The sequence below is a fragment of the Dendropsophus ebraccatus genome, chromosome 9 (assembly GCF_027789765.1).
Source record: "Dendropsophus ebraccatus isolate aDenEbr1 chromosome 9, aDenEbr1.pat, whole genome shotgun sequence".
NCBI lineage: Eukaryota > Metazoa > Chordata > Amphibia > Anura > Hylidae > Dendropsophus > Dendropsophus ebraccatus.
The window spans coordinates 9,357,101-9,380,223 of record NC_091462.1 but is presented as its reverse complement, the minus strand read 5'-3'; the positions used below and the strand labels follow the sequence as shown (position 1 = coordinate 9,380,223).

General features: G+C 47.0%; 1 protein-coding gene across 2 annotated transcripts; it reads left to right on the top strand.

Moving 5' to 3' along the window:
* Window positions 1-5,664: 5,664 nt before the first annotated feature.
* Window positions 5,665-22,555, top strand: FAIM (Fas apoptotic inhibitory molecule). Of its 2 annotated transcripts, XM_069985049.1 has the most exons (5): window positions 5,665-5,752; window positions 19,490-19,625; window positions 20,709-20,937; window positions 21,215-21,264; window positions 21,531-22,555. In XM_069985049.1, exons 2-5 carry the CDS (start codon window positions 19,515-19,517, stop codon window positions 21,678-21,680), a joined length of 540 nt encoding a protein of 179 aa, XP_069841150.1. In that variant the 5' UTR covers window positions 5,665-5,752; window positions 19,490-19,514; the 3' UTR covers window positions 21,681-22,555. The 2 variants fall into 2 exon arrangements, with proteins under 2 accessions (XP_069841150.1, XP_069841149.1); XM_069985048.1 differs by lacking the exon at window positions 5,665-5,752 and having other exon boundaries at window positions 19,304-19,625.
* Window positions 22,556-23,123: the final 568 nt, after the last annotated feature.

The window sequence follows — 23,123 nt, the reverse complement described above, 5'->3', positions numbered from 1 at the left end:
GCTCTCAGCGCAGAGGGACCTTTGTACTGGGAAAGTTGATGGCAGTAATCTCTGTGGAGCTCCAGACAGCACCTCCTCCTCCTCTGCAGGGATTTGTCATGATTTTAACCCCTTTATATCTATGGCGCAGTGCCAGGCTATGTGCACATAGACTATTTCAACAATTTTTATTTACTTTTTGCATTTTAAAAAAATTTTAGGGTACTCCAGCCAGGACCCCTTTTTTGGCAGTGGGTAAGAACAATAACATCCACTCCCTCCCTGGCTGCAGCGCTCCGGTCCGGTTGTTACATGGCAGGCCAGTCTAGTCTCGGCAGCAGGTGGGGCACTAGAGCCAGGGAGGTAAATGGATGATTTTGTTTATCCACCCCCTCCTTGGCATTAAAAAGGGGCCCGGCTGGAGTACTCCTTTAGGCTGGGTTCACACACAGTATATTTCAGGCAGTATTTGGTCCTCATAGCAACCAAAACCAGGAGTGGATTAAAAAAGACAAAGGATCTGTTCACACAATGATGAAATTGAGTGGATGGCCGCCATATAACAGTAAATAACGGCCATTATTTCAATATAACAGCCGTTGTTTTTAGATAACAGCAAATATTTGCCATTAAATGGCGGCCAGCCACTCAATTTCAACATTACATGAACATAGCATTTCTGTGTTTTCAATCCACTTCTGGTTTTGGTTGCTATGAGGACCAAATACTGCCTGAAATATACTGTGTGTGAACCCAGCCATAATGTGCAATTTGCAAACTGGATGTTTTTTGAGGAAATGGCTGAAACAAAAAACCTTGGGGACATTTAATATTGAGTCTTCGAGTATACAGAGTATTCTTCTGTTTTTTTACCCAGCCAAACAGGACTAATTTAACCCCTTCACATCAGCCATATGGCTATATACGTTCCTGCTGCCGATGCCCCATGCAGCAGGGCTGTTTCAATGCGATTGGCCCTGGACACATTAGTGTCCCCAGGATTGGAGAAAATGACAGGCAGATACGATCACGCATTTAGATGCGGTCACCATTTATTTAAAAAAAAAAAAAGGTTCCTTAAAATCACTCCATTCCCAGGCTTATAGCGCTTTTATCCTTTATTCTATGGGGCTGTGTGAGGTGTAATTTTTTGCGCCATGATCTGTACTTTCTATCGGTACCTTGATTGCGCATATGCGACTTTTTGATCACTTTTTATTACAATGTTTCTGGATTTTATGTGACCAAAATTGCGCAATGTTGCACTTTGGAATTTTTTTGCGCTTACTCCACTTACCGTAAGAGATTAAGAATGAAATAAATTAATAGGTCGGGCGATTGCGCACACAGCGATACCAAACATGTTTGTTTATTTATATTAATAAAATGGGAAAAGGGGGGTGTTTCTGACTTTTATTAGGGGAGGGGATTTTTTTCAGTAATAAAAAAAAACACATTTTTTTTATACACATACCAGAAGTCCCCCCTGGGGTTTGGGTTATTCCCCCTGGGGGACTTCTAGTATATGCACACTGATCTTTCATAGAGATCTATGCAGTATAGATATATAGATATATTATAGATACACTGCATAGATCAATGAGATCTGTGCTCTATTGCTTTCGGCTGTTGCAGCCAAAAGCAATAGAGTGCCGAGCCGGGATCAGCGCCATTATGGTGCAGACCCCGGCTAGGTAAAAAGCGGGGATCACTCCTCCACGATCACGTTGTGAGGGGGCAATTTCCACCCCCCACACACACACTAAACACTAAAAGCAGCTGTTGGACCGTGCCCGCTAATAGCCCCGGTCCCGGGCTGCAGATAGCACTCGGAATTGTGGCGGTTCAGAGCGGGGTCGCTGTGCGGCCCCCCTCTGAACAGCCTTAATGACGCCGGGGCGTACATTTTCGCTCTTGGTTGTTAAAAGTTAAATGCCATGATGCAAAGTGATCAGGAAGTGATAAGGAAGTCAGTGACAGGATATGCACCTGTCACTGATCGGGACCGGGTCCGATCACTTACACTGACAGGCATGGGTAAGAACCTTAAGGCCCTATTAGACAGAATGGTTATTGGCCGATAATCGTCCCGTGTTATAGAAGGCAACGATCAGCCGACAGCCGGCTGATCGTTGCTGTTGTTTGTCTTTCACCATGTTGAAAGATAAGCAACTGTGATAGCAGCGACCTGCTGCCGTCCCTCCGTGGAATAGAAGCGGTGGCAGCTTACAGCGCTCGTTGGCTCCTCTTTGTCGCCCCGTGGAGTATCGGCTTTACCTCCATCCTGTTGGATTGGTGATCTGTACATAGTCTGCTCTCAGGCGGTCTATGCAGATAGATAGAACTGATCAATGCTATTTAACTGTAAAAGAAAAAAAGTTTCAAAAAAACCTTATAAAATAAACCCCAATAAAAGTTTAAATTACCTCCTTTCCCATTATAAAAATATGTAAAAAATAAATATCGTAATGCGCAGAATTGTCCGATCTAATAAAACGGTGTAAATGGAGAGAGAGAAAAAAACACACCAGGATTTCAGTTTTTTTTATTGTTATATATTAGAAATTAATAAAAGGCGATCAAAATTTCTCTCTTACACCGATAAAAATCATGGCGCAAAAAAATGACCCCCCCCAACCAGCCCTATAGGTGGAAGAATAAAAGCGTTATGGCTTTTTGAAGCAATGTTCCTCCTCGTCTTATATGTGACCCAGACATCCGGGCACCAATGACCTTTGACATGAAGGGGTTTTTAAACGTTTCATAAATTTGTGAGTAGAATATTCTCAGAATAGTCACATAAATTGCACAAGCACATTCACCCTTTACTGACCAGACCTAGGCCTGCATCAGTGCGAATGTTGGGAAAGTCCCGGATTATGTAAACTTTTGGGTGAATACTGAAATCGGGCAGATTAAAAAAAAAAGTTGCATCTAATAGTTGGTGTCTGTTCTGAGGACTCTGGTGAGTGCCGGCCTCTACACGTATTATGCAGGGACCTTTCTAGGTCTAGTGACTCACAGGTGACGTCTCACTTTTCTTTTCCAATCGGCCCGAGCCATGACTCTTCTCTTCACAATCTACCACAGGAACATTTTAGGTTCCCTGCTCCAGCCCACATAGTAGTTAGATCCCCTGTGTGTCCCCATCTAGCAGTTTGGCCCCCTCTGTGCCCCTTATGCCCTCTCTATGCTCCTATATAGTATAGGCCTCCTCTGTACCCCACACAGCATTAGTCCCCCTGTGCTTGCATAAAGCATAGCCCCCCCCCCACCACTGTGCCCCTGTATAGTATAGGCCCCCTGTGCAGCAGTCTTCATATAGTATATGGCCCTCATGTGCAGTATCCCACATATAGAATATGGCCCACTTTCCAGCAGCCCCATATAACATAGCCCCCTGTCCAGCGGTCCCCAAATAGTATAGCTCTCTGTCTATCACATTAGTCCCCATATAATATAGCCCGTCCAGTGCCCCCCCCCCCCCATATAGTTTAACCCCCCCATCCCCATATAATATAGCCCCCTATCCACCAGTCAACATATAATAAAGCTGCATGTGTGTAGAAATTCCCATATAATATAGCCCCCTGTTGAGAGGTCCCTATATCTTATAGCCCCATCCAGCAGTACCAATATAATATAGCCCCCTGTCCAGCAGCCACCTAGTATAGGTCATCACTGAGTAAAACAAAAACAAAATCATACTCACCTGTCCTATCACTCCCCAGCAGCCGCTCTTTCTACCCGGAGATTGGTTCAGCATCTATTCAAAGAGCTTCTGATGCCGGCTGCCTGAAATTTAGCCTACATGGGAAGTTCTCTGCTCCAACGCTGCGGCCCCAGCAAGCTCTCTTCTTCATCAGGGTCGTGTAGCACAGTGCTTCTCAATTTCAGTCCTCAGGCCTCACCAACAGGTCAGGATTTGAGGATTTCCTCAGTATATCACAGGTGATATAATTATATAGTGCATCAGGTATTAGCACAGCTGTTTTTTGTATTGGAAATCCTCAAAACATGACCTGTTGGTGAGGCCTGAGGACTGGAATTGAGAAGCACTGGTGTAGCGGATGCGGTGAGTGCAGAATCGCCCCTGCCAGCACCCCCTAGCAGCTGGTTAATTAGTGTTCTTCAGCGCCCCCTAGCAGCCTGTTCTCCAGCCCCCCCCACACCTGTTCTCCAGCCCCCCCCCCCACACCTGTTCTCCAGCCCCCCCCCCACCTGTTCTCCAGACCCCCCACCACCTGTTCTCCAGACCCCCCACCTGTTCTCCAGACCCCCCCTCCCCACCTGTTCTCCAGGCCCCCCCTCCCCACCTGTTCTCCAGACCCCACCACCACCTGTTCTCCAGGCCCCCCCTCCCCACCTGTTCTCCAGACCCCCCCCCCTCCCCACCTGTTCTCCAGACCCCCCCCTCCCCACCTGTTCTCCAGACCCCCCCCTCCCCACCTGTTCTCCAGACCCCCCCCTCCCCACCTGTTCTCCAGGCCTGCCCCCCCTCCCCACCTGTTCTCCAGGCCCCCCCCCACACACCTTTTCTCCAGGCCCCCCCCCCCCCACACACCTTTTCTCCAGCCCCCCCCCCCCCACACCTTTTCTCCAGGCCCCCCCCCCACACACCTTTTCTCCTGGCCCCCCCCCCCCCACCTTTTCTCCAGGCCCCCCCCCCCCCACCTTTCTCCAGGCCCCCCCCCCCCCACCTTTTCTCCCGGCCCCCCCCCCCCACACCTTTTCTCAGGCCCCCCCCCCCCCCACACCTTTTCTCCAGGCCCCCCCCCCCCACACCTTTTCTCCAGGCCCCCCCCCACCTGTTCTCCAGACCCCCCCTCCCCACCTGTTCTCCAGACCCCCCCCCTCCCCACCTGTTCTCCAGCCCCCCCACTCACCTGTTCTCCAGCCCCCCCCCCACCTGTTCTCCAGGCCTGCCCCCCCTCCCCACCTGTTCTCCAGGCCCCCCCCCCTCCCCACCTGTTCTCCAGCCCCCCCCCCCACCTGTTCTCCAGGCCTGCCCCCCCTCCCCACCTGTTCTCCAGGCCCCCCCCCCCACACACCTTTTCTCCAGGCCCCCCCCCCCCACACCTTTTCTCCAGGCCCCCCCCCCCCCCCCACACCTTTTCTCCAGGCCCCCCCCCCCACACCTTTTCTCCAGGCCCCCCCCACACCTGTTCTCCAGACCCCCCTCCCCACCTGTTCTCCAGACCCCCCCCCTCCCCACCTGTTCTCCAGCCCCCCCCCCACCTGTTCTCCAGGCCTGCCCCCCTCCCCACCTGTTCTCCAGCCCCCCCCCCCACCTGTTCTCCAGGCCTGCCCCCCCTCCCCACCTGTTCTCCAGGCCCCCCCCCCACACACCTTTTCTCCAGGCCCCCCCCCCCCCCCCACACCTTTTCTCCAGCCCCCCCCCCCACACCTTTTCTCCAGCCCCCCCCCACACCTTTTCTCCAGGCCCCCCCCCCCCACAACACCTTTTCTCCTGGCCCTCCCCCCACACCTTTTCTCCAGGCCCCCCCCCCCCCCCACACACCTTTTCTCCAGGCCCCCAAGAACAGTGGGAGATGGAATGTGGTACTCAGCTGATGGGATTAGATACACATCTCAGCAAGCAGTATCACACATAATATTAGATACAGTATTCAGTGTCACGTGACGTAGTCCGGGAGTTGCGGAGCGCATGCGCAGTTGTGGCAGTGGAGGCCGCGCTCCTCTGGTCGCTTGGAAACTGTTGCCGGGCAGCGGAGGCCGCGTCACTGTTACTTCCGGCCGCGGAGACCGTCAGGTAAGGCCGGGGGATCGGTGCACCGACACCGGGGGCCGGGGAAGAGGATACCTGCACTTACCGGTCATATACACCGCTCCTCACTACCGGCAGCCAGTGTATAACATCCCGGTATACCGCCGTGTATATACATCCCCATCCGCCGATACTCCGACCTGTGGCCCCAGCTCTATGATAAACTACAACCACCACCAGGCTTCAGCTGTCAGGGCATGCTGGGGGTTGTAGTTGTGCAACAGCTGGAGAGCCACAGGTTAGAGAACACTGAACTGCACCGTGTATTCCCCTATATACAGCAGTACACCTATACCTTATATACAGCAGTGCTCCTATACCTTATATACAGCAGTACACCTATACCTTATATACAGCACCATACTGATCCCCTATATACAGCAGTATACCTATACCTTATATACAGCACCATACTGATCCCCTATATACAGCAGTATACCTATACCTTATATACAGCACCATACTGATCCCCTATATACAGCAGTGCACCTATACCTTATATACAGCAGTACACCTATACCTTATATACAGCACCATACTGATCCCCTATATACAGCAGTATACCTATACCTTATATACAGCACCATACTGATCCCCTATATACAGTAGTGCACCTATACCTTATATACAGCACCATACTGATCCCCTATATACAGTAGTGCACCTATACCTTATATACAGCACCATACTGATCCCCTATATACAGTAGTGCACCTATACCTTTTATACAGCAGTACACCTATACCTTATATACAGCACCATACTGATCCCCTATATACAGCACCATACTGATCCCCTATATACAGCAGTGCACCTATACCTTATATACAGCACCATACTGATCCCCTATATACAGCACCATACTGATCCCCTATATACAGCAGTGCACCTATACCTTATATACAGCACCATACTGATCCCCTATATACAGCAGTACACCTATACCTTATATACAGCACCATACTGATCCCCTATATACAGCAGTACACCTATACCTTATATACAGCAGTGCACCTATACCTTATATACAGCAGTGCACCTATACCTTATATACAGCAGTACACCTATACCTTATATACAGCAGTGCACCTATACCTTATATACAGCAGTACACCTATACCTTATATACAGCAGTGCACCTATACCTTATATACAGCAGTGGTCTGATCCCCTATATACAGCAGTACACCTATACCTTATATACATCACCATACTGATCCCCTATATACAGCAGTGCACCTATACCTTATATACAGCACCATACTGATCCCCTATATACAGCAGTACACCTATACCTTATATACAGCAGTGCACCTATACCTTATATACAGCAGTGCACCTATACCTTATATACAGCACCATACTGATCCCCTATATACAGCACCATACTGATCCCCTATATACAGCAGTGCACCTATACCTTATATACAGCACCATACTGATCCCCTATATACAGCACCATACTGATCCCCTATATACAGCAGTGCACCTATACCTTATATACAGCAGTACACCTATACCTTATATACAGCACCATACTGATCCCCTATATACAGCACCATACTGATCCCCTATATACAGCAGTGCACCTATACCTTATATACAGCACCATACTGATCCCCTATATACAGCACCATACTGATCCCCTATATACAGCAGTGCACCTATACCTTATATACAGCACCATACTGATCCCCTATATACAGCAGTACACCTATACCTTATATACAGCACCATACTGATCCCCTATATACAGCAGTACACCTATACCTTATATACAGCAGTGCACCTATACCTTATATACAGCAGTGCACCTATACCTTATATACAGCAGTACACCTATACCTTATATACAGCAGTGCACCTATACCTTATATACAGCAGTACACCTATACCTTATATACAGCAGTGCACCTATACCTTATATACAGCAGTGGTCTGATCCCCTATATACAGCAGTACACCTATACCTTATATACATCACCATACTGATCCCCTATATACAGCAGTGCACCTATACCTTATATACAGCACCATACTGATCCCCTATATACAGCAGTACACCTATACCTTATATACAGCAGTGCACCTATACCTTATATACAGCAGTGCACCTATACCTTATATACAGCAGTGCACCTATACCTTATATACAGCACCATACTGATCCCCTATATACAGCACCATACTGATCCCCTATATACAGCACCATACTGATCCCCTATATACAGCACCATACTGATCCCCTATATACAGCACCATACTGATCCCCTATATACAGCAGTGCACCTATACCTTATATACAGCACCATACTGATCCCCTATATACAGGAGTATACCTATACCTTATATACAGCACCATACTGATCCCTATATACAGCAGTACACCTATACCTTATATACAGCACCATACTGATCCCCTATATACAGCAGTACACCTATACCTTATATACAGCACCATACTGATCCCCTATATACAGCAGTATACCTATACCTTATATACAGCACCATACTGATCCCCTATATACAGCAGTATACCTATACCTTATATACAGCACCATACTGATCCCCTATATACAGCAGTACACCTATACCTTATATACAGCACCATACTGATCCCCTATATACAGCAGTGCACCTATACCTATATACAGCACCATACTGATCCCCTATATACAGCACCATACTGATCCCCTTATATACAGCAGTACACCTATACCTTATATACAGCACCATACTGATCCCCTATATACAGCAGTGCACCTATACCTTATATACAGCACCATACTGATCCCCTATATACAGCAGTACACCTATACCTTATATACAGCACCATACTGATCCCCTATATACAGCAGTACACCTATACCTTATATACAGCAGTGCACCTATACCTTATATACAGCAGTGCACCTATACCTTATATACAGCAGTACACCTATACCTTATATACAGCACCATACTGATCCCCTATATACAGCAGTACACCTATACCTTATATACAGCACCATACTGATCCCCTATATACAGCACCATACTGATCCCCTATATACAGCAGTGCACCTATACCTTATATACAGCACCATACTGATCCCCTATATACAGCAGTACACCTATACCTTATATACAGCACCATACTGATCCCTATATACAGCAGTACACCTATACCTTATATACAGCACCATACTGATCCCTATATACAGCAGTACACCTATACCTTATATACAGCAGTGCACCTATACCTTATATACAGCAGTGCACCTATACCTTATATACAGCAGTGCACCTATACCTTATATACAGCAGTACACCTATACCTTATATACAGCAGTGCACCTATACCTTATATACAGCACCATACTGATCCCCTATATACAGCACCATACTGATCCCCTATATACAGCACCATACTGATCCCCTATATACAGCACCATACTGATCCCCTATATACAGCAGTGCACCTATACCTTATATACAGCACCATACTGATCCCCTATATACAGGAGTATACCTATACCTTATATACAGCACCATACTGATCCCCTATATACAGCAGTACACCTATACCTTATATACAGCACCATACTGATCCCCTATATACAGCAGTACACCTATACCTTATATACAGCACCATACTGATCCCCTATATACAGCAGTATACCTATACCTTATATACAGCACCATACTGATCCCCTATATACAGCAGTACACCTATACCTTATATACAGCACCATACTGATCCCCTATATACAGCAGTGCACCTATACCTTATATACAGCACCATACTGATCCCCTATATACAGCACCATACTGATCCCCTATATACAGCAGTACACCTATACCTTATATACAGCACCATACTGATCCCCTATATACAGCAGTGCACCTATACCTTATATACAGCAGTGCACCTATACCTTATATACAGCAGTGCACCTATACCTTATATACAGCACCATACTGATCCCCTTATATACAGCAGTACACCTATACCTTATATACAGCGCCATACTGATCCCCTATATACAGCAGTACACCTATACCTTATATACAGCACCATACTGATCCCCTATATACAGCAGTACACCTATACCTTATATACAGCACCATACTGATCCCCTATATACAGCAGTGCACCTATACCTTATATACAGCACCATACTGATCCCCTATATACAGCACCATACTGATCCCCTTTATACAGCAGTACACCTATACCTTATATACAGCACCATACTGATCCCCTATATACAGCAGTGCACCTATACCTTATATACAGCACCATACTGATCCCCTATATACAGCAGTATACCTATACCTTATATACAGCAGTGCACCTACACCTTATATACAGCACCATACTGATCCCCGATATACAGCAGTACACCTATACCTTATATACAGCACCATACTGATCCCCTATATACAGCAGTGCACCTATACCTTATATACAGCACCATACTGATCCCCTATATACAGCAGTGCACCTATACCTTATATACAGCACCATACTGATCCCCTATATACAGCAGTGCACCTATACCTTATATACAGCAGTGCACCTATACCTTATATACAGCACCATACTGATCCCCTATATACAGCAGTGCACCTATACCTTATATACAGCACCATACTGATCCCCTATATACAGCAGTGCACCTATACCTTATATACAGCACCATACTGATCCCCTATATACAGCAGTACACCTATACCTTATATACAGCACCATACTGATCCCCTATATACAGCAGTACACCTATACCTTATATACAGCACCATACTGATCCCCTATATACAGCAGTACACCTATACCTTATATACAGCACCATACTGATCCCCTATATACAGCAGTGCACCTATACCTTATATACAGCACCATACTGATCCCCTATATACAGCAGTGCACCTATACCTTATATACAGCACCATACTGATCCCCTATATACAGCACCATACTGATCCCCTATATACAGCAGTACACCTATACCTTATATACAGCACCATACTGATCCCCTATATACAGCAGTGCACCTATACCTTATATACAGCACCATACTGATCCCCTATATACAGCAGTACACCTATACCTTATATACATCACCATACTGATCCCCTATATACAGCAGTACACCTATACCTTATATACAGCAGTGCACCTATACCTTATATACAGCAGTGCACCTATACCTTATATACAGCAGTACACCTATACCTTATATACAGCACCATACTGATCCCCTATATACAGCAGTGCACCTATACCTTATATACAGCACCATACTGATCCCCTATATACAGCACCATACTGATCCCCTATATACAGCAGTGCACCTATACCTTATATACAGCACCATACTGATCCCCTATATACAGCAGTACACCTATACCTTATATACATCACCATACTGATCCCCTATATACAGCAGTACACCTATACCTTATATACAGCACCATACTGATCCCCTATATACAGCAGTACACCTATACCTTATATACAGCAGTGCACCTATACCTTATATACAGCAGTGCACCTATACCTTATATACAGCAGTGCACCTATACCTTATATACAGCAGTACACCTATACCTTATATACAGCAGTGCACCTATACCTTATATACAGCACCATACTGATCCCCTATATACAGCACCATACTGATCCCCTATATACAGCACCATACTGATCCCCTATATACAGCAGTGCACCTATACCTTATATACAGCACCATACTGATCCCCTATATACAGGAGTATACCTATACCTTATATACAGCACCATACTGATCCCCTATATACAGCAGTACACCTATACCTTATATACAGCACCATACTGATCCCCTATATACAGCAGTACACCTATACCTTATATACAGCACCATACTGATCCCCTATATACAGCAGTATACCTATACCTTATATACAGCACCATACTGATCCCCTATATACAGCAGTACACCTATACCTTATATACAGCACCATACTGATCCCCTATATACAGCAGTGCACCTATACCTTATATACAGCACCATACTGATCCCCTATATACAGCACCATACTGATCCCCTATATACAGCAGTACACCTATACCTTATATACAGCACCATACTGATCCCCTATATACAGCAGTGCACCTATACCTTATATACAGCAGTGCACCTATACCTTATATACAGCAGTGCACCTATACCTTATATACAGCACCATACTGATCCCCTTATATACAGCAGTACACCTATACCTTATATACAGCGCCATACTGATCCCCTATATACAGCAGTACACCTATACCTTATATACAGCACCTACTGATCCCCTATATACAGCAGTACACCTATACCTTATATACAGCACCATACTGATCCCCTATATACAGCAGTGCACCTATACCTTATATACAGCACCATACTGATCCCCTATATACAGCACCATACTGATCCCCTTTATACAGCAGTACACCTATACCTTATATACAGCACCATACTGATCCCCTATATACAGCAGTGCACCTATACCTTATATACAGCACCATACTGATCCCCTATATACAGCAGTATACCTATACCTTATATACAGCAGTGCACCTACACCTTATATACAGCACCATACTGATCCCCTATATACAGCAGTACACCTATACCTTATATACAGCAGTGGTCTGATCCCCTATATACAGCAGTACACCTATACCTTATATACAGCACCATACTGATCCCCTATATACAGCACCATACTGATCCCCTTTATACAGCAGTACACCTATACCTTATATACAGCACCATACTGATCCCCTATATACAGCAGTGCACCTATACCTTATATACAGCACCATACTGATCCCCTATATACAGCAGTATACCTATACCTTATATACAGCAGTGCACCTACACCTTATATACAGCACCATACTGATCCCCTATATACAGCAGTGCACCTATACCTTATATACAGCAGTGCACCTATACCTTATATACAGCACCATACTGATCCCCTATATACAGCAGTGCACCTATACCTTATATACAGCACCATACTGATCCCCTATATACAGCAGTGCACCTATACCTTATATACAGCACCATACTGATCCCCTATATACAGCAGTACACCTATACCTTATATACAGCACCATACTGATCCCCTATATACAGCAGTACACCTATACCTTATATACAGCACCATACTGATCCCCTATATACAGCAGTACACCTATACCTTATATACAGCACCATACTGATCCCCTATATACAGCAGTGCACCTATACCTTATATACAGCACCATACTGATCCCCTATATACAGCACCATACTGATCCCCTTATATACAGCAGTACACCTATACCTTATATACAGCAGTGCACCTATACCTTATATACAGCACCATACTGATCCCCTATATACAGCAGTATACCTATACCTTATATACAGCAGTGGTCTGATCCCCTATATACAGCAGTACACCTATACCTTATATACAGCACCATACTGATCCCCTATATACAGCAGTATACCTATACCTTATATACAGCACCATACTGATCCCCTATATACAGCAGTACACCTATACCTTATATACAGCACCATACTGATCCCCTTATATACAGCAGTACACCTATACCTTATATACAGCAGTGCACCTATACCTTATATACAGCACCATACTGATCCCCTATATACAGCAGTATACCTATACCTTATATACAGCACCATACTGATCCCCTATATACAGCAGTACACCTATACCTTATATACAGCACCATACTGATCCCCTATATACAGCAGTACACCTATACCTTATATACAGCACCATACTGATCCCCTATATACAGCAGTGCACCTATACCTTATATACAGCAGTGCACCTATACCTTATATACAGCAGTGCACCTATACCTTATATACAGCACCATACTGATCCCCTATATACAGCAGTGCACCTATACCTTATATACAGCACCATACTGATCCCCTATATACAGCACCATACTGATCCCCTATATACAGCAGTGCACCTATACCTTATATACAGCACCATACTGATCCCCTATATACAGCAGTGCACCTATACCTTATATACAGCACCATACTGATCCCCTATATACAGCAGTGCACCTATACCTTATATACAGCACCATACTGATCCCCTATATACAGCAGTACACCTATACCTTATATACAGCACCATACTGATCCCCTATATACAGCAGTACACCTATACCTTATATACAGCACCATACTGATCCCCTATATACAGCAGTATACCTATACCTTATATACAGCACCATACTGATCCCCTATATACAGCAGTACACCTATACCTTATATACAGCACCATACTGATCCCCTATATACAGCAGTACACCTATACCTTATATACAGCACCATACTGATCCCCTATATACAGCAGTACACCTATTCCTTATATACAGCACCATACTGATCCCCTATATACAGCAGTGCACCTATACCTTATATACAGCACCATACTGATCCCCTATATACAGCAGTATACCTATACCTTATATACAGCACCATACTGATCCCCTATATACAGCAGTACACCTATACCCTATATACAGCACCATACTGATCCCCTATATACAGCACCATACTGATCCCCTATATACAGCAGTGGTCTGATCCACCATACAGACAACTACTACTACCCCTGATCCACCATACAGACAACTACTATTACTACCCCTCTCATCCACTATAGAGACGACAACTACTACCCCTCTCATCCACCATGCAAACAACTACTACCCCTCTCATCCACCATACAAACTACTACCCCTCTCATCCACCATACAAACAACTACTACCCCTCTCATCCACCATACAGACAACTACTACTACCCCCCTGATCCACCATACAGACAACTACTACTACCCCTCTCATCCACCATACAAACAACTACTACCCCTCTCATCCACTATACAGATGACAACTACTACCCCTCTCATCCACTATACAGGCAACTACTACCCCTCTCATCCACTATACAGGCAACTACTACCCCCCTGATCCACCATACAGGCAACTACTACCACTCAGATCCACCATACAGACAACTACTACTACCCCTCTCATCCACCATAAAGACAACTACTACTACCCCTCTCATCCACCATACAGACAACTACTACCACTAACCCTCTCATCCACTATACAGACGACAACAACTACCCCCGTACCTCCGCCGTGCCACACCACCAGCCCCGTGCCTCCGCCGCGCCGCACCACCAGCCCCGTACCTCTGCCGTGCTGCACCACCAGCCCCGTACCTCCGCCGTGCCGCCAGCCCCGTACCTCCGCCGCACTGCACCACCAGCCTCGTACCTCCGCCGTGCCGCACCACCAGCCCCGTACCTCTGCCGTGCCGCACCACCAGCCCCGTACCTCCGCCGTGCCGCTCCACCAGCTCCGTACCTCTGCCGTGCTGCACCACCAGCCCCGTACCTCCGCCGCGCCGCACCACCAGCCCCGTACCTCTGCCGTGCTGCACCACCAGCCCCGTACCTCCGCCGTGCCGCTCCACCAGCTCCGTACCTCCGCCGCGCCGCACCTCCAACCCCGTGCCTCCGCCGCGCCGCACCACCAGCCCCGTGCCTCCGCCGTGCCGCACCACCAGCCCCGTGCCTCTGCCGCGCCGCACCACCAGCCCTGTACCTCCGCCGCGCCGCACCACCAACCCCGTACCTCCGCCGTGCCGCACCACCAACCCCGTACCTCCGCCGTGCCGCACCACCAGCCCCGTGCCTCCGCCGTGCCGCACCACCAGCCCCGTGCCTCTGCCACGCCGCACCACCAGCCCCGTACCTCTGCCGTGCTGCACCACTAGCCCTGTACCTCCGCCGTGCCGCACCACCAGCCCTGTACCTCCGCCGTGCCGCACCACCAGCCCCGTTCCTCCGCCCCACCGCCAGCCCCTTACCTCCACCATGCCGCCATCCCCGTACTTCCGCTGCGCCGCCAGCCCTGTACCTCCGCCGCACTGCACCACCAGCCCCATACCTCCGCTGTGCCGCACCACCAGCCCCGTACCTCCGCTGTGCCGCACCACCAGCCCCATACCTCCGCTGTGCCGCACCACCATCCCCGTACCTCCGCCGCACTGCCAGCCCCTTACCTCCACCACGCCACCATCCCCGTACCTCCGCCGCACTGCCAGCCCCTTACCTCCACCACGCCACCATCCCCATACCTCTGCCGCACTGCCAGCCCCTTACCTCCACCACGCCGCCATCCCCGTACCTCCGCCGCACTGCCAGCCCCTTACCTCCACCACGCCGCCATCCCCGTACCTCCGCTGCGCCGCCAGCCCACCCGAAATGATTTTTTGTAAAAATCGGATTTACGATTTTCACAAAAAATCTAATAGTTTTTCAAATTCTGGCTGAATTAATTTGATTAATCTCCCAGCCCTATCTCAGTCTTTCCTTTATAACCTGATCTCTGTTTATAGTTTGTTTCTGGCTTTGGCTTCAAATCTTTGGCAGATAATCTGTCTGTGTAAATGGACCCCTAGGTCCATGGTCCATCTCAGCACGAGCAGCAGAGACTCCAGGAAAGTAAGAAGCCTCGGAGGAGACTGGTATACGGGAATACAACGGCCATCAGCATTACACATTACCCGTATACAAATAACACTGCATCATGTAATATCCATTTGCTGACTCCATCCTCACATGACCCGGGGGCTGCGCCCCTTCCCTCAGTCCAGCTGACAGCCACGGCTCCCAATAGTGTTAAGCAACGTTCTCTGAATCTGAGCGCTCAACGTGTGATCGCCGGTGGCTGGAGAAGTTGGATGCTGCCCTAAGGAGTCCTGGAAAGTCTAGCTACATCCTGGGACCTATGGCGGCACCTATGTATTCCAGGGCGGCATCCAACTTCTCCAGCCGGTGGTCATTGGATGCTGCACGCTTGGGCTTGGATGGACCCGAATGTGCTTGAGATTGGCTCATCTCTATTGGTGATCGTCAGGAGAAGCTATCAGCTGGGGAATCTCGTATCGGCACTAAGGTTGTATACTACTAGCAATTGCTCTCCTTCACAGTCTGTAATAAGTGTGTCAATCAGAAGAATAATCGGCACCATGGAACTCCTTTGGTGGTGCTCAACATATTACCACAGTCTCATAATCGCCACATGTAGAAAGTATTGTGGCACTCGCCAGGAATAGAAAAGCGTTATTCCATGTCTGGTCGTGTTGGTGGAGGGTATGGGAGGCGTGCAGTGTCCCCCCTGTGCTTCCTATGATACAGTTATGGCCTCTCCACATGAATGGCGTCAGGGTCACAAAATGAACCCTATGCAAAGGCAACAGGGTTACCCTATAGAGATATCAACTAAGGTAGCAGTCTATAGGGGATGTATACAGGCTATATGTGCACAGTCTATAGGGGATGTATACAGGCTATATGTGTACAGTCTATAGGGGATGTATACAGGTTATATGTGCACAGTCTATAGGTGATGTATACAGGTTATATGTACAGTCTATAGGGGATGTATACAGGCTATATGTGCACAGTCTATAGGTGATAATGTATACAGGTTATAGGTGTCTATAGGTGACAATGTATACAGGCTATATGTGCAGTCTATAGGGGATGTATACAGGTTATATGTGCACAGTCTATAGGGGATGTATACAGGTTATATGGGCACAGTCTATAGGGGATGTATACAGGTTATATGTGCACAGTCTATAGGGGATGTATACAGGCTATATGTGCAGTCTATAGGGGATGTATACAGGTTATATGTACAGTCTATAGGGGATGTATACAGGTTATATGGGCACAGTCTATAGGGGATGTATACAGGTTATATGTACAGTCTATAGGGGATGTATACAGGTTATATGTACAGTCTATAGGGGATGTATACAGGCTATATGTGCAGTCTATAGGGGATGTATACAGGTTATATGTACAGTCTATAGGGGATGTATACAGGTTATATGGGCACAGTCTATAGGGGATGTATACAGGTTATATGTACAGTCTATAGGGGATGTATACAGGTTATATGTACAGTCTATTGGGGATGTATACAGGTTATATATACAGTCTATAGGAGATGTATACAGGTTATATGTGCACAGTCTATAGGGGATGTATACAGGCTATATGTGCACAGTCTATTGGGGATGTATACAGGTTATATATACAGTCTATAGGGGATGTATACAGGCTATATGTGCACAGTCTATAGGGGATGTATACAGGCTATATGTGTACAGTCTATAGGGGATGTATACAGGTTATATGTACAGTCTAGGTGATAATGTATACAGGCTATATGTGCACAGTCTATTGGGGATGTATACAGGCTATATGGGCACAGTCTATTGGGGATGTATACAGGCTATATGGGCACAGTCTATTGGGGATGTATACAGGCTATATGGGCACAGTCTATTGGGGATGTATACAGGTTATATGTACAGTCTATAGGGGATGTATACAGGTTATATGTGCACAGTCTATAGGGGATGTATACAGGCTATATGTGCACAGTCTATAGGGGATGTATACAGGCTATATGTGTACAGTCTATAGGGGATGTATACAGGTTATATGTACAGTCTAGGTGATAATGTATACAGGCTATATGTGCACAGTCTATTGGGGATGTATACAGGCTATATGGGCACAGTCTATTGGGGATGTATACAGGCTATATGGGCACAGTCTATTGGGGATGTATACAGGCTATATGGGCACAGTCTATTGGGGATGTATACAGGTTATATGTACAGTCTATAGAGGATGTATACAGGCTATATGTGCACAGTCTATAGGGGATGTATACAGGCTATATGTGCACAGTCTATAGGGGATGTATACAGGCTATATGTGTACAGTCTATAGGGGATGTATACAGGTTATATGTACAGTCTAGGTGATAATGTATACAGGCTATATGGGCACAGTCTATTGGGGATGTATACAGGTTATATGTACAGTCTATAGGGGATGTATACAGGTTATATGTGCACAGTCTATAGGGGATGTATACAGGCTATATGTGCACAGTCTATAGGGGATGTATACAGGTTATATGTACAGTCTATAGGTGATAATGTATACAGGCTATATGTGCACAGTCTATTGGGGATGTATACAGGTTATATGTACAGTCTATAGGTGATAATGTATACAGGCTATATGTGCACAGTCTATTGGGGATGTATACAGGCTGTATGGGCACAGTCTATAGGTGATAATGTATACAGGCTATATGTGCACAGTCTATTGGGGATGTATACAGGTTATATGTACAGTCTATAGGTGATAATGTATACAGGCTATATGTGCACAGTCTATAGGTAATTGTATGAGGCTATACGTCTCTATACCGTAAGCTCAGGAGTAGGTTGCCATATGAATGGTTGTCGCTTTCTCTCCTCTTCCGCTGCTGACGGGATCAGTGGTTATGGCGGCATCACGTGAGGAGGTGACAGTATATGAAGATGAAGTCAGGTAACGTATAGCCCCCGGTCAGCGGTCATCACACCTGGGAGCTTCCTCTTCCCCTGTGGGGTCCCCTGTAGTGTATGACACCTATAGAAGTGACTGTCCCCGCTCCCTGCAGGTAGTTGTCCATCATCCTCTCCACCTGGAGTAATCCTGCTTAGTGTATAATCTGATCATCCTCCTGTATCCCCTCCCCCGCACACATGCCTCCCCCTCTCCTCACCTGCAGATCCCGTTACGGCCACCTGGAGAAGATGACCGACCTTGTGGCTGTGTGGGAGGTCGCGCTCAGTGACGGGGTCCACAAGATTGAGTTTGAACATGGAACAACGTCAGGGAAACGCGTGGTGTATGTGGACGGGAAGGTGAGTGCACTACACCGACTGACCGGGGGCACATGGTATGATGGGGGTAGTTGTAGTATAATGAGAGGATACATGGTATGATGGGGGTAGTTGTAGTATAAGGCCAGGATACATGGTATGATAGGGGGTAGTTGTAGTATAAGGCCAGGATACATGGTATGATGGGGGGTAGTTGTAGTATAAGGGGAGGATTCATGGTATGACGGGGGTAGTTGTAGTATAAGGAAAGAATACATGGTACGATAGGGGTAGTTGTAGTATAATGAGAGGATACATGGTATGATAGGGGTAGTTGTAGTATAAGGAGAGGATACATGGTATGATAGGGGTAGTTTTAGTGTAAGGACAGGATACATGGGATAGGGGTAGTTGTAGTATAAGGACAGGATACATGGTATGATATTGGTAGTTGTAGTGTAAGGACAGGATACATGGGATAGGGGTAGTTGTAGTATAAGGAGAGGATACATGGTATGATAGGGGTAGTTTTAGTGTAAGGACAGGATACATGGGATAGGGGTAGTTGTAGTATAAGGACAGGATACATGGTATGATATTGGTAGTTGTAGTGTAAGGAGAGGATACATGGGATAGGGGTAGTTGTAGTATAAGGACAGGATACATGGTATGATGGGTAGTTTTGGTGTAAGGACAGGATACATGGGATAGGGGTAGTTGTAGTATAAGGACAGGATACATGGTATGATATTGGTAGTTGTAGTGTAAGGAGAGGATACATGGGATAGGGGTAGTTGTAGTATAAGGACAGGATACATGGTATGATGGGTAGTTTTGGTGTAAGGACAGGATACATGGGATAGGGGTAGTTGTAGTATAAGGGCAAGATACATGGTATCATGGGGGTAGTTGTAGTATAATGGGAGGATATATAGTATGATGGGGGAGTTGTAGTATAAGGGGATGATACATGGTATATTGGGGGGTGTTGCTGTATAAGAAGCAGATATATAGTATAATGGGGGGAGTTGTAGTAAATGATGGGGGTAGAAGCCCTGTGTTACGGTGTGACACTGCTGTGTGGATGAACCTGATGATTGTGTCTGGTCTTTTCTCCATGTTCAGGAAATCATCCGGAAGGACTGGATGTTTAAACTGGTCGGGAAAGAGGCGTTTCCGGTGGGAGCCTCGCAGACCAAGGCCACCATCAACATTGACGCCGTCAGCGGTTTTGCCTACGAGTACACCCTGGAGGTGAATGGTAAAAGCCTGAAGAAGTACATGGAGAACCGATCCAAGACCACTAACACCTGGGTGCTGCACATCGATGGCGAGGACTGCCGGGTGGTGCTAGGTGAGGGTCCGCTGCCCACCACCTTCTATCATCCACCGGTATTAATGGGAATCCTATATACACAGCAGCAAACCCTCTGCTATCAGGAGGTAACGCTCTGTGGATGCAGCCTGCAGTGTAGAGAATGGAGGATGATGATCTTTACACTGCAGGCTGCATCCAGAGAGAGGACAGTAGTGACCCTTAGACTGCCAGCAGGGGGCACCACTATGTTAGGGTCACTCAGTTTATGGGTCACAGATCTCTATGTCTGACCCTGTCCCTGATTTTGTTTCAGAGAAGGACACGATGGACGTCTGGTGCAACGGCAGAAAGCTGGAGACTGCGGTAAGTGAGCGGCCATGATGCTGGTCATGTGATGTCAGTGGTGCTGCTGCTGTTAGACACAATAGATGATGTAGCTGAGCTGGAGTCACTGGGTGGAGCAGAGCTGTGTTGTATAATATGGGGGACAGGCAATGTAGCTGAGCTGGAGTCACCGGGTGGAGCAGAGCGTGCTGCACTTTCTGTTCTCTCCAGTGAGCATGCTGTTGTCTCGCTGTTATCTGCCATGTCTTCTCCACATCATCCCTGACCCGTCTTCTTCTCTACAGGGAGAGTTTGTAGACGACGGTACCGAGACGCATTTCACAATTGGCGACCATGACTGCTGCATCAAGGCGGTGAGCAGCGGCAAACGCAGAGAAGGCATCATCCACACGCTGATCGTGGACGAGCGGGAGATTCCAGAGAGTGTAGAGTGACAGCCGGCCGCGTCCATCTCTCAGGGATCCCGCTCCTGTAGGACATGGCGGCTGTGCGGCGAGTGGGGCTGTTCAGGGCCGCTCCTCCTGCAGCGCTTAGTGCAGACATTAGTGGACATAGCCTGGATCTCTGGGCCAGGCCGCACACATAATAACCTTCCTGCCATCGTCCTCAACGGCACAAACTTCTAGTTTTCAGAGGAATTTATTTTGTTGATAAGAAATGAGTTTTAGTTTTTTTACTTTTGTCGGATGAATTGTCTTCATGATGTCACGAAATGCATCAGAAAAGGTGCAATAAAACACTAAACCCTCTGTGCTTATCCTGCAACGTATCATGTCTTATGCTCGAATCACCTTCAGAGCTGCACTCACTATTCTGCTGTTATATCACTCTGAGAGCTTTTGTACTTCAGCTGAAAAGCCATTGGCAGAATAGCACATCTGCATGATATTAAACAGCAGGATAGCGAGCGCTGCTCTGGAGGACAAGACATGATGTAACAGCAGAATAGTGAGCGCTGCTCTGGAGGACAAGACATGATGTAACAGCAGAATAGCGAGCGCTGCTCTGGAGGTGACTGGATGTACAAGAATTTTTTGGGGATCAGTTAAAGTTAAATCAGCAAGCGCTTCAGTTCGGTAAGGTCACCTCTATGTCTTTCTATAAGAGATCGGGCGCTGGTATAAAAACCGCCGCTGCCAATAAGAGACCAGCCATGGCGTCAGACCCTCTTGGTGGTCACTTCCTGCCGCCGCTGCTGGTTTTTATATCAGATCTTTCATGATGATTTATGCTGTAAATATTGTAACATTTTACTTTGCATATTTTCTTGTACGATTTTAAATCTCAATAAATAGGAACATTTCCTGGATGATGTCTGCTGTGTTATTACTGCCTCATAGTCCTCCTGACCCCAGGTATAATGGGCTCGCTGCAGCTATTCCTCCTCCTCCCCCCCCCCCCCCCAAAATACATGTACACTGGGCTCAGCTATTCCTCCTCCTCCCCCATACACATGTACACTGGGCTCAGCTATTCCTCCTCCCCCATACACATGTACACTGGGCTCAGCTATTCCTCCTCCTCCTCCATACACTTGTACACTGGGCTCAGCTATTCCTCCTCCTCCTCCTCCTCCTCCATACACATGTACACTGGGCTCAGCTATTCCTCCTCCTCCCCCATACACATGTACACTGGGCTCAGCTATTCCTCCTCCTCCATACACATGTACACTGGGCTCAGCTATTCCTCCTCCTCCATACACATGTACACTGGGCTCAGCTATTCCTCCTCCTCCATACACATGTACACTGGGCTCAGCTATTCCTCCTCCCCCATACACATGTACACTGGGCTCAGCTATTCCTCCTCCTCCCCCATACACATGTACACTGGGCTCAGCTATTCCTCCTCCTCCATACACATGTACACTGGGC